Source organism: Mastigoproctus giganteus, chromosome 14 (assembly GCF_048544385.1).
Source record: "Mastigoproctus giganteus isolate SK-2022 chromosome 14, ASM4854438v1, whole genome shotgun sequence".
NCBI classification, from domain to species: Eukaryota; Metazoa; Arthropoda; class Arachnida; order Uropygi; family Thelyphonidae; genus Mastigoproctus; species Mastigoproctus giganteus.
In genome coordinates this window covers 104,082,638-104,096,567 of record NC_143588.1, presented here as the reverse complement: position 1 = coordinate 104,096,567, position 13,930 = coordinate 104,082,638, and the positions used below count along the sequence as shown (strand labels likewise).

The following is a 13,930-nucleotide window of genomic DNA, read 5'->3' as shown; positions in this document are numbered from 1 at the left end:
TAGGAGTGTGTAACAGGCCTAATAATGCTGATGGATATAATGAACAACTGTACAGAGAAATAGGGTGGGCCAGTAAATCAGATTGTCTTATAAAAGGGGATTTTAACTTCCCAGATATTAACTGGAACTTGTCAGTTGGTTACTCGCCCAATAGCAAGGCTTTTGTGGATTTATTGGATGAATTGTTTTCTGCGGCAGCATGTTTGTGAGGCAACCTGAGGGAGTAAAACTCTTAATCTGATTATCAGTAGTGATTCTTCATGCATTAAGAATCTGCAGATAAAGGAACTACTAGGTGGCAGTGATCACAGTGTGCCGATGTAGGATTTACTCAAAGATGTAACTACCATCAGGGGTAAAGGGAAGGGAATTTGCTTTCATAAAGGTGACTACAGTGGTCTGAGACAGTTTTTAAATTCTATACAGTGGAACTAAATGATGTTACCAACAGCAAATAACATTCCGAGGGCTAACAAAAATACACAATTTCGTTAACAAAATTTATTTATTTATTTATTTATATAAACGTTTCTCACACACAGGGCACACAGACCCTAAATAAAGTTGAGAACGCTAGGTGTATTACATAAAAAACAAAACAGTAGTAATCAATATAGAACTAGAATTAAAATATATACAAAATTTACATTAAGAAAAGAGAGTAAGGAGCAAATTCTTATAGACAGATGGATTAAGAGTAAAATCAATATTGTACTTATACCTGAAGAAAACGAAACAGAGGACTACCTAGTAAGTGATGAGTACGAGGAACAGGAAGAAAAATTAATTTTATAACGAGAATTCAAACTGGGTATAGCGAAAGGTATTTGTGCAATAAGAGCTGGAGAAAAGATAACAGAATTGATGATATTGTAGACAAAAAGAGACCCATGGAGTTATCTAGTGTGAAGAGGAATGATTCTGAAGTGACCACAAAGAGCTCCTTAATTTCGACAGTGAAAAGCAATGTAATTTCGATAGCATAAGAATGTAATGAATTTAATTTGAATTCTCTGAAGTCTGTGAGAAAGATATTCCTATTATGGGGATTAGATAATATCACAATAATCAAAAATGGGAAGTATAAGCTGCTTGTAGAGAAGAATTATAACTTGGTCACTCTTGAAAACAGAGGAAGAACGCTTGATTAATCCAAGAAGTTTAGAAGTGTGCGATATTACGTGATCAACGTGGGAAGAGGGATGAAGGTCAGATCGAAAGAGGACATCTAAAATGTTAACAATAATGACAAAAATACACTATTCTAAATTTTGTGTATTTTTTGCTCTCTTTAAAATATCATTAATCTGGGTTTGTTTGCATTTGCTTGAGAGATCTTAGAATTTCTGCATTTTGAAGCTCACTATTGAACTTTGTGCTCCTTTCAGTCAAAGAATCTGAATTCAAAAAATAAGATTCTAATTGCTCGGCTAACTTTATGCTTTTCCATATACTTTCTAATGTAAAATTTGGAAGTTCAGAATTTTCGTCTGCACTATCATCCTCTGAATTGATTCGATTTGCCTCCAATGCCATTTCCACCAAACCCGCTTTGCCAGCCTCTTTTTCTACCAGTAATTCTTTCAAGTCTTCAGTAATTATATATATATATTTTTTTTTTTTGGAGGATTGGCGACTAAGGCTATGTTACTCTGTGTGTTCAAATTGCATGTTCTCTGAGGTGGATTTTCTATCTTTCTGGACGAAAAACCTGAAAAATACCCATAAAAATCCCTCCCATCATCAACGGGATTCAAACTGTCTTTTCCACCCACTGTGGGGATGACAGTGATTCTGTCATCTTAATGATTTTGTAATAACCGAGAGCAAAGTGGAAGAGAAATTGTTGAAGTTAAACTTAAGAAAAGCACCTGGGGTGGATGGGATCTATCCAGTTATATTAAAGGAGGCGGCAAGGCAACTAAGCAAACCCTTAGCCATAATTATGAGAGCATCCTTGGACTCAGGGGAGGTTCCCACGGACTGGAGATGTGCAAATGTATCCCCAATTCACAAAGGGGGATCGAAGGGTGACACGAGTAACTACAGACCAGTTAGTTTAACTTCTGTTCCGGGTAAAATAATGGAATCGCTGGTTAAGGATGCATTGCAGGATCATCTAGACAAGACTGCAGCAATAATTCAGACACAGCATGGGTTTGTTAAGGGAAAGTCTTCTCTGACAAATTTGATAGGATATTATGATGTGGTTACAAAGGAACTGGATGCGAAAAATAATTTTGATATCATATATTTGGATTTCAGGAAGGCTTTTGACACTGTTGCGCATGGAAGACTATTGTACAAATTGGAGCAGAATGGTATTAAGGGTAAGTTGCTACAATGGATAAAAGGATGGTTAAGTGCTAGAAGACAGAGGGTGGTAATCAATGGGTGCTGCTCTTCTTGGACTAATGTTATTAGTGGAGTCCCACAGGGCTCGGTGTTGGGTCCACTGTTGTTTTGTATATTTATCAATGATATTGATGAAGGTATATCAGGCTTAATTGAAGTTTGCAGATGATACAAAGGTTGGCAGGGTTGTTAATGATAGTAATGGCAGTGTGCTACTGCAACAGGATCTAGATAATTTGGGCAGATGGGCTAAGAAGTGGCAACTGAAGTTTAACCTTGACAAATGCAAAGTACTACATATGGGTAGAAGTAACCCCAGAGAAATGTACCAACTGTGTGGTACTACACTTAAGGTGGTAGAAAATGAAAAAGACCTGGGAGTAATTGTGCAGTCAGATATGAAGTTCTCTGAGCAATGCAGACAGGCTGCCAGGGCAGGTCATGGGGTTTTGTCAATGATATATAGGAATTTTGCTAGCAGGGAAAAGGAGGTGATTATCCCTCTGTATAAGGCAATGGTCAGGCCACGGCTTGAGTACTGCGTACAGGTCTGGAGGCCTCATTTTAGGAAGGATGTAGATTTACTTGAGCGTGTGCAGAGAAGGGCAACAAGATTGGTGAGGGGAATGAAGGGATCCTCTTACCAAGAGAGGCTTAAGTTCTGCAAATTGCAGTGGCTGGAGACTAGGCACCTGCGCGGTGATCTGATTGAGGTATATAAGGCCTTGAATGGGTTGAGCACGCTGAATTCTGATGGGATCCTTCCACTTGTTCAGATTACAAATCTAAGGGGGCATAAATTCAAATTAAGAAAAGACAGATGTTGAATAGATGTGCGGAAATTTTCCTTTAGCCAGCGGGTGGTTAATTGCTGGAACAAACTTCCATCTGTTGTTGTAGAAGTTGATAGGTTGAATAAATTTAAGGAGGAACTGGACAGGCATTTGGAGGGAATGGTGCGATTTTTTTTTTTTTTTTTTTTTGGCTGATGCTGCATAAGCTTATACATTTGCTTTCTTGCATCACATGCCACTACTACTACTATTCTACCAACTGTGCCACCCACGAGGGCTTCAGTAGTCATATCATCAAAACCTCCTCCTACCGGCTTAGCAAGTTCTACTATCACACAGATTCCATTTTCTGTCGGTTCAACCATATTTCCTGAATGAACTGACACTGGCCATACATTTTCCCAACACACATTTAATGTTGACAGTTTTACTTCTTTGGGCAATAGCTATGATTCCGATACAGTCCACAACTGAAAAATGTTTCCATGCCTCCATCACTTCAATTTTCCATCAATTCAATTCAGAATCAATTTTTTCCAAAATCCATTGTAACGATTGTCTGATGTAATGAGTTTCAAAAGTAGATATAATGTCTTAATCTAATTAAAGAAGTTGTACTGATCTGATTAAAGAAGAAGATCTAATTAAAGAAGTAGGAATATTATTTCAAAGTTTGGATGACTTAAATCTTTTAGATGGCCAGGCACATTATCCATTATCCCAGCACATTAAAACTTTGAAATCTGGATTTTTCCACAAGTTCAATAGCACAGAACCTAACACGGGGATTTCCCAATTTTTTTTTTTTTTTGCATAACAGTCAAAAGCAGAGATTCACAAAAAAGAATGGAAACATTGAAAAATTACATCCAACGTAAGAGCAGAGTTTTTTCCCACACAAAAGCTCAACAATACTGTGTTATACAAGGTTTCCATCTCTAACCGTGTTAGAGCAAAACTGTGTTATATAAGTACCGTGTTGTGCGAGGATTGCCACAATTTATCAATCGTGTTAGAGCAAAACCGTGTTTATATGAGGGTTGCCTGTACAGGAATTTTTCTAGCAGGGATAAGGGGTGATTATCCCCTTGTACAAGACAATGGTCACACCTTGAGTACTGTATACATGTCTGGAGGCCTCATTTCGGGAAGGATGTAGAGCTGCTGGAACGAGTACAGAGAAGGGCAATGAGATTGGTGAATGGAACACAGGGCATTTGCAGTGTCTTGAGATTAGGCACTTGCAAGGTGATCTGACTGAGGTTATAAGGCCTTGAATGGTTTGAGCAACTCAATGCAAATTCTTCCTCTTGGCCATATTAATCGCCTAAGGGGACAAATTCAAATTCAGGAACGACAGTTGTAGAATAGATATACGGAAATTTGCCTTTAGCCAGTGGGTGGTTTATTGCTAGAACAAACTTCCATCTGTCATTGTAGAAGTTGACAGCTTAAATAAATTCAAGGCAAAACTAGACAAACATTTGGAGTGAATGGATGGGTGAAAGTTTTTTTTTTTTTTTTTTGGCTGATGCTGTATAAGGTAGCCTTCTTGCATCATATGCCTCAACTACTACTAATAATTACACTTAAGGCATGCTTGTATATCACTAATCACACTGTACTGAAGAACTTATTCATAAACTCAATTTTAATCCATTTCTTCATTTGTTGCCTCTAAAAATACCTGAAAAACAATTTAAAATATGGCAAATGTATTTCACATTTATTTTCACTGGACAACCTTAGAGACCAGGTAAACATCTGCAGTTAATTACATTCTTGTGAACTTGAAGCCCCATTTTTGAATTGAGTCATCACTGCAAGATGAGAAATAATTCCTTTATCAGTGTTCAACAGTGTTAAGAATGGATAAGTGCCAGACAATTTGCTCCAAACCTTCCTGGAATGAAAACCAAGAGGCAGTCTTCATCCCAGGAAGATTTTGCTATATAGTTGGGATATTCAAGTTGCAGTTTATTCTGAACTGTTGTAGTGTGTGTCCTCCCCTTTACCTCCCAAAATATCCCACCATAACTGAAGTTGTGTGCCAACAACTCAAAAGCCGACCAGGCTAGCCGGGTTGGTAAAGTGCCTGCCTGGCAATCCAAAGGTCGCGGGTTCGAATCCCGCCTTGGGCTTGGATCAAAGTACTGCAAAAAAAAAAAAAAAAAAACCTTGGGAGGTGCACTATCGCCACAGAAGCCAATGCGTCAACAACTACCAAAAAAAAAAAAAAAAAAAAAAAACACAACTCAAAAGTTATAGAGGCTGCAAGAAAATTCCTTTCTTTGACCAATCATGAAGTTATTGCATTTCGTTAGGACAACACACATTCACTTATTTTTTGGCTCGTGTTGCAAAATCAAGGATTTTGATTTTGGAAACAAAAATTCTGTATCTGCTGTATTTGTTAAATCTTATGCCATCAGATTACCAGCTAATCAGAGTTCTACAACATTATCTCAGTGGTAAAGAAGTTGAAAGTTTTGAGCCATCAAAAGAACAATAAGATTAGTGAGGAGGCACAGACGGACATTGTTACCATAAAAGACTGGGGTTCTATATACTACACCATCTTGATGCTAAAAAATCTGTGTGCTGACTTAATTTAAGTGTTCAAGGCATTAACAGGTTTAAGTAAACTTAAGCTGACAGCATCTTTACTTGTTCTCAGATGCATATATTAGAGGACATAAACTTAAACTGAAAAATGGTTACAAAATACATGTGTAGAAATTTCCTTTCAGCCACAGAGTAATTGATTACTGAAATAAACTTCCAGTTATGTTGTTGTTATTTGGTTTTTAGGAGCATTAGCAACTAAGGCCATATTGCTCCGGGGATATGCGGTGGTCATTCCCTGACCTTTCCGCATCCTCCGTATTTGGTGGTCACGGGCTCAAACCCCGGTCTAATGAAGAAGCGTGTGCTATGCACTGCTGCTCCTGCACACCTGGCTACGGAGGCGCCTAAACTTCCAGTAATGTCATGAAAGTGTAGATTCAATAAATTTAAAGATGACCTTATCCCTGAAGTAATGTATGCAGTTGCAAATTCAAAATTATAAGATTGAGCTCACATGCCCTAACAAAAAAGTGCACAGCCCACTATTGAGTGTTGCACTGGTAAACTGATCAAAATATGAAAGTTACAATGAATTACAAAGAAGTTGTAAACTCTTTTGGCCTCAGCCATCCAGAGCAACTCAAGTAGGCATTTTTTTTTTTTCTTTTTTTTGACTGATAATATAAGTTTGCATTACTAATATTAAAAGTGCCCCATCCATATTCTTTTTTCAAAGCTAAAGAATTTTATAAATATACTGAAATGCTTGGGGAGGTCTGGCTTGTAACAAGTCAGAGAAAACAAAAGCATACATGATTAAAAATTTGTGTTTTTATTTTGGAGAAAATAGGGGACAGTATTAATACTGTAATGATTGATAACATACACATAGGTTTAGTAGCTCATTTTCAACATATTACTTCATATGAAAATAAACTACTATGTAATTCAGAGGTGAAATACATTTTTCAGAATTTAATAAATACTAAAGTTATAGATTTAAATTGTGTATAAATTAAATACATTAAATAATAACTATCTAATAATAACTATATTCTATACGAAACAAAAGAAAGTTTTTTTTATGTTAAGAAACTAGGTCACAACTTTCAGATTAAGTACTTTTATTTGAGAAATCCATAAACTAAAAAGCAAAATCCACTTCAGAATTGAGTCAAACTCTTGTCAAACTTTTCCCAAGTATATACAGAGATCTGACTTTTTTCAAGGTCATTTCAAGTACATTTCAAATGTCTCCATTTAATGTATATGTTAATTGTCTTGAAATTGGTATAATGTATGCTGCCATCTTCTTTGCATTTCCAATTAACAGCAGACAGTTTTAACAGATGGCAGCAAAAAAACAGCATCAAAAATCATCACACTTGAAGGCCACTGGTATCCGATTTTGGCTTACAAATGCAGAAATTAAATTTTCAAATATTCAGATTAAAAAAAAAAAAAAAATGATACTGAATTAAGTAATATATAAATAGATGCAGACCATATCAATGCATCAAAAAAGTTCAACAATTTTATTTTTTTATATTTTATGAATTTTTTAAAAGTTCTAGTTTTATTTTTCACAATAATGTTGCTCTAATGCTGGGCATCAAGTAAAATAAGAAATTAATATTTAAAAGCATTTATATTTTTCATTGTCACAAAACTCCAAAATTAACAAAGAAACTCACTATCCCTATCAAAAATTTGAGTATAAGGGTCTCCAATACATTCAGCCACCTTGCTTGTGAAAGGATAAGTACAACTTTAAGAAAGTTGCATTTTTACATAATCAAAGGACAATTAAAACCCATCTAAAATAGCATAATTTATAGAGAAAATAAATTAACAAAAACTTAATTATGTAAAATTAATACTTTCTGCAATCTAGGCAAAAAAAAAATTACAAGGTATTTGGAAAACCGAGCATTTTAGAACAAATATACAACCTTAAATACAGCAGAAATATGCTGAATTTGTTACTGGTTTAGTGTTTTCTTTCTTTTCATAGGTCGCAGATTAAAATTAGCATGATGAATGTATATTATTTACAAAATAATATAGATTCATTATACTCATGACACATTACAAATGTTACTACACCTTCAGACTGGCATCTGTCAAGGCATTTTGGCTGACCAAAAAATTGTAAAACTGTGTGAAGAACTGTCCTTTATTATTGGCATTATAATTTTTATAGTGCATGAGCATCTAAGACCATATTTTGCTTCCTCTGTTCCATTTTATTGACTGAAACTTGGTATCAGTTGAACTAGTGTTCCAGGACAGCTCTCAAGGGATTTGATTGTATAGGCTGAGACACACACACACACACACTCTCTCACTCTCTCTTGGGGATGCAACTTTGATGGTAACTGTCATCCCCTACTTCTTTCTGTGGTAGCAGTTATGAGAATTAACATATTCCATCATGTGTATTATGTCTATGCAATATTGCAGTACTGCACAGACATAATACATATACTGCACAGACATAAAAATGAAGATGTGATATCTTTTGGAACTGTATTAATTATACAAAGTGTGAAAAGCTGTTCTGTCAATATAGAGAGACGAGTCTAAACACAAAGACTAATCTGTGTGCATGAGCACTTGGCTTACAAGTTCCTGCTGTCAGTGGCATCTGCCAGCAGCAGCAACTGATTTCTTACTAAGACAGCCAAATTTCTTGTTTGCTATACTGGCAATCCACTTAGTGGGCCCTATCCTGGATCTCATAGGTGGGACACAGAATTTGCTTGAACTTCTAATGCTAATAAATAATACCTTGACACAAGGTATTATTTATCTGGCAATTCCCAATACTCCTACCCTACTAACCCCAACCAACACCAAAAACTGAAATCTAGGTTAAATGAGCATTCCAGAGTACTGGAATACAGTAGCTGACAATGCTTTTGCATTGTAGAGAAGAAAACTGCCAAAAGTTTCATATAAAACCTAGATCATTTTCTGAAATTCAAAACCAATAAAGATAGGATTTTACGAAAATTTTCGATACGAATTTCAACAGACAGAGGATGGCCAATTCAATCAGGAGACCTCAAGTGGCAAGGATACCTAACCATCCAATACTGCACTCCACCACACACAAGCATTAGAAGAACAACAGCAAAAAAGCTACCAGATTCAGAATGCCAATATTAACCTATGAGCATTCAATTATCAACTGCAGCCTGTGCTACAGAAAGCAGCAATAGACAGCAGTCTCCACCTATTCAGAGGTTTTGGGCACAAGACACAGTGCCCATGCAATTCATTTCATAATAGTAGAATATTAATTCTTTTGAATTAACTAACTTAATTCTTTGATTACCATAGTTGTAAAAAAGAAAAAATCGAGTGTGTACCCTGTACGCATGAAAGATATTTTATGGGTAAATATTTATGATGACACCTACTATATTTCAAACAGCTAGAACCGAAATCATGGATGATGTAATTTATGCTCATGCCCGCTACTTACTCTACTGAATCAATGTTAGTGATAAATAGGATACACACGCCAGCTGCTTACTCTACCAAATCAATGTTCGGAAGAGGTTAGGCCAATAGCCAAATTACCCATTTGATTATAGCCATTTGTTGAATAGTATGATTGCAACAATACAGGTATTTGTATTGTTACAATCATACTATCATGTTACTCTGCCCTGCTACTCTGTCATGCTTTGTCACAAATTACACATGCAGCGCTAACGAAATCTGCAAGAAACAACAGTATCCAAGCATAATATGCTATTGAAACTATGACTTGGCTCAGGATCTCAACGAGTATAAGCATGAGATGGGAACGCTGCACATTCCATTTCACAATGAGAAAACAGAAACTGTCAGAGATGAAATTTGTCAATATCTACAACGACAATGAAGAGCTCGTATAAATCGTAAATTGTATGAATTGGACAGTCACAAAACGATTGAAATATTAGTAGTATTAGTAATGCCTACACAGTGCAAGGAAGCCTATGGCTTATGTTGCACCAGCCAAAAATAATAATAATAAAAATAAATAACAATAATAATAATAATAAAATAACAAAAAATAAATAAAATAAAATGATAAGAATAAAATAATAAGAAAAAAATTTTAAATAATAATTAATAAATATTATTTATTAATAAATAAATATGTAAGAATGTGTCAAGACAATGATGACCCTGATGAAGCATGAATGACCTACATAGTCTTGTAACATGACTATGAGAAGAAGATCCCCTTCGAAACTTTTACAATCATCCAAACAGCGAGATGAATGAGGATCTAAAGCTTGCCACGCTCAACCGACTCAGCCCAAATGCAAAGAAACACGAAACCTTAATGAGAATGGCCAATAACAGCAAAAGATTCTACTCATACATGTAATTTGGAGTCTGTTATCTCCCTATCGCAAACTGATTCAAATATTCTTGACTGGCCCAGCTGGTTGCGGAAAAACATTCATAATTCACCTCTTGATGGAAATATCCAACCGCTTCAGTAATACAGACTGGTACTTTAACGCCTACATTACATGTGCTCCAACTGGTAAGGCCAAAGCGCTTGTAATGTAATGATCTTTGGATGTGCTCAGAGCTGGTTTATGCCAGCTCTGAGCACATCCAAAGATCACTGCTCTCATGATATTCATTTCTCTGATTACCAAAAGGTTTCTGCCATGAGTGGCAATGGTTAGCCCAAAGCCACCTAAGTGGTATGCCCTGAATCATAAACGTTTTTCCACAACCAGTTGGTTTATGCTAGCTCTGGGCACATTCAAGATCACCTCCCATGATCCTTTGCACGATCTCCTCTCCTGACTGTTCTTTTTGCCTTTCCCACGATGCTTTGCACTGGTAGAAACATGTTATTTATTTTTATTTTAAAATTTGCTTTACTTTAAATTTTGCAAGATATCCATTTCTCTGGTTACCAAAAGGGTTCTGCCACAAGTGGCAATGGTTAGCCCAAAGCCACCTAAGTGGTATGCCCTGAATCATAATTGTTTTTCTGCAACCAGCTGGTTTATGCCAGCTCTAAGCACATCTAATATCACCTCCCATGATCCTTGCACAATCTCCTCTCCAATAATAATAATAAAATTATTGGACTCCATTTTTCTTTGTTATGAAACGGAAATGACGTCATTTCAGGATCACAAAATCATGACAAATTGATTTTACTACTGTCCAAAATTTAGTTGGTGTCACCAAAGATGTTTTCACATCAATAATTACATCTCTCTATACATTAAAAAAGTTTTCCTCCTAATGATATTTATTCGAGCCAATGGGAGAAGAGGGCGAGGCAACTGCGTCACTACAAATGCAATTAATTATTGACAACTATCTCCATAACGTTCACCAATCTCTGATGAAGCATGAATGACCCTGATGAAGACAGGGTCATTCATGCTAGACATATGACAGGGTCAAATGTTCCATTGTAACATTTTTTGTATATTAATGAATATTGTATATTTATAAATAATTTAGTATTTTGTAAATATTTCACTTAAATACTTTAGTCCTGCTCTTTCGGATGCAACAATATTCCTCGTGCATTATGGAACCCGAACCAAAAGGCCTTTGGCTAAAATCTATTATTTGGGTACTACTTGTCTCTGCGCAGTGGGCGTGGTCGTAGAACAGAGTGATTGTACTGTCAAGTTCCATGATTGAGCGATTATTGTGAATGTGTTTTGTGTCGTTGAGGAGGTGGGTGCTTAGCTTAGGGTAGGGTGTTTATCCCCCAACTTGCCGCTGTTTTAAAATCGGAAAACAGTTTCCCGATTTTAAAACAGCGGCATGTTGGGGGATAAACACCCTAGGCATATCAACCTAGGAGAAAAGGGGCAGGGTTAAACAGTGAGTGGCACCTGCAAATCACTGCCTTCTTCCTGACTTTTTGTCGAAGTATGGAGTGGTACCCAAGATCTAAATTTTTATCAGGCGTTTTCCTAAGTAACCTATGTAGATGTAGGTAAATAATTATATAGTGATATTTATTCGACCTTGAGAATACCACGTACTACAGGCAAGTAATTACCTAGGTCATTTTCTGATTAGATATCGATCAGTGCATTTCGACAGGTGTCTTTTACATAGAAAAGATTTGACTTACTCCATCATACCTCTATAAATTATGTAGAAAAGCATGTGCAGGAGGCTGAGCCTCCTAGTAATAAATTAATATAAAAATTATTTTATAACCTGCATTAATGCCTTTCAACCATTAATAACTAAGAAATAATTTAATCAATATTATCTGGTAACTTCCTCCAAAAAGGTTGGAAGGAGGTCTAAATGCCCCTGGAATTTTTTTTTCGGTCACCCCAAACCCATTCTGTTCAACACAGGAGTAACTCGCAATCCTTTCAAGAGATTTTTTTTTTTTTCCAAAGTTCAAACATTAAAATTTTGAAAAATCTCACTGAAGAGAGTCAAAATAAACTTTAAAGTGAAATTCTTGTGTATGATTTCACAAACTGCCGGTGGGTTAAATAATGGAAATGATATACAATCTTTCTAGTGATGTACGTTCTTGTTTATACTCTGTCAGAACAACAGGTCAGAAGTGTTACAATCATTTTGACAATATATACAATAAGGTTAGTTAATTTTTATTATCCAGACATGTACAGTTCAAATAGTAGCACTTTCTATTCTAAAAATTAATCTATCCAAATTAGATCTATTTTTTTTTTTTTTTTTTAATTCATGTTGTACTGCACTGACAATGCCAATTCGTGACACTATCAGAAAGGTCAAGAAATGGCACAATTAAGAAAAAAAATTCATTATTGACATATTTTAAATGTCATGCTAACCATAATTATTACTTCTATAAGACTTACAAGTTAAATGCATGATAATTACAAGTTATTGTAAGATAAAGATTTTTATATGTAATTTAGCAATTGTTTTAAAATTCAATAAAGTTTAAAATACTTAATTTCAAGTACACTAGGTAAATAAAACATGCATTAGCACCTACGTCAAAAAAAAATCAGTTTAACTCACTAAATCACATGTAAACATACAAATGTCACCCCTAACACATGCGTGAATTCATGCTATAAACGAAGTGCTACCATAACTATTCTGTTTCCTGTGGAAAGAAACTAAAAACGATATGCAGTAATGGGAACAATGCTATAAATGTAAAATGAAGGTGGGATTTTGTCCTCCAATGCGTTTAAGTTATCAACTCAAATTAGGAAGTATATTTTGATGTTTTTTTTTGTTTTTTTTTTTAGAAAATCTTCATACAGCGGTAGAAAGAGTGTTCTTTTGTACTACTAGCACAGTTAGTATACACATAACATTTGTCAATTAACACAAACCTGACTTAGTATTAACCTCAAAGCCACACTTAGTATAAAATTCTAAATTTAATTGAAAGAAACAAACTATAAATTCTTATTTCATACCCCGGCACAAGTAGCATTGTTAAGCATAATTATAGAGGCGAAAAAGATACTTTGCAAACATAAAAGTCAGTGATACATAATCGAAGAATGTAGAAGTAAACCTTAAACTTAGGCTTTACCATTTAGTTGACTCTTGTTCTTCCATCTGACCATCACAATTAAGGTGCCATTTCAGCACAGAGTACGAAGAATATGAATACAGCACACAATGAACACGAAACTGATAGGATGTATACTTAACTCAACTGCAATATCACCCTAACACTTACCTTCATCCGCCATCACCGTGAGTTTACAATATTGACCAATCATACATAGCTACCGTTGACAGTACGTGATATACTCTTCAATATGTTTGGCCTAAAGCCAGAGGCAATTTTTACAACATGCTAGTTAAGTAAGAATCTTTGATAAAAAAAAAGAAAAAGTAAATAAATAAAAAGAGCACTACATTAATAATGATGTAATTATTCGAGACTCAATGGATACTGTAACACACTTCAGAGTAAGTATTACAAATACCAATAGCTGTTACAACGCCAATTGATAATATTGTGATAGTTTTGTGTTTCCATCAAATTTTATTATTTATAAATTTTATTATTTTTAGTTTAAACAATATCTATATCTAAATATAGATTACATCTTTTCTCTCCTTCCAGCCAAACTTTACATTTTAGATATTGGTTTAGTAACTAACCATTTGCGTATTATTGTCTTTCTGGTTTAATTTATCTTTAATAATTCGATATAATTTATTGTCAATGTTTTAAACCA

General features: G+C 35.2%; 1 protein-coding gene across 5 annotated transcripts in view; it reads right to left on the bottom strand.

The window, feature by feature from the left end:
* Positions 1-13,557, bottom strand: part of RanBP3 (ran-binding protein 3) — a 186,773-nt gene extending 173,216 nt beyond the window's left edge. For 3 of the 5 annotated variants that reach the window (XM_090388680.1, XM_090388682.1, XM_090388678.1), the window contains exon 1: positions 13,423-13,557. In XM_090388680.1, the coding sequence (XP_090244806.1) occupies positions 13,423-13,465 (43 nt within the window). In that variant the 5' untranslated portion in view covers positions 13,466-13,557. Of the gene's footprint in view, positions 1-13,272 lie in introns of all 5 variants that reach the window. The other 2 variants (XM_090388679.1, XM_090388683.1) reach the window with 2 other exon arrangements.
* Positions 13,558-13,930: the final 373 nt, after the last annotated feature.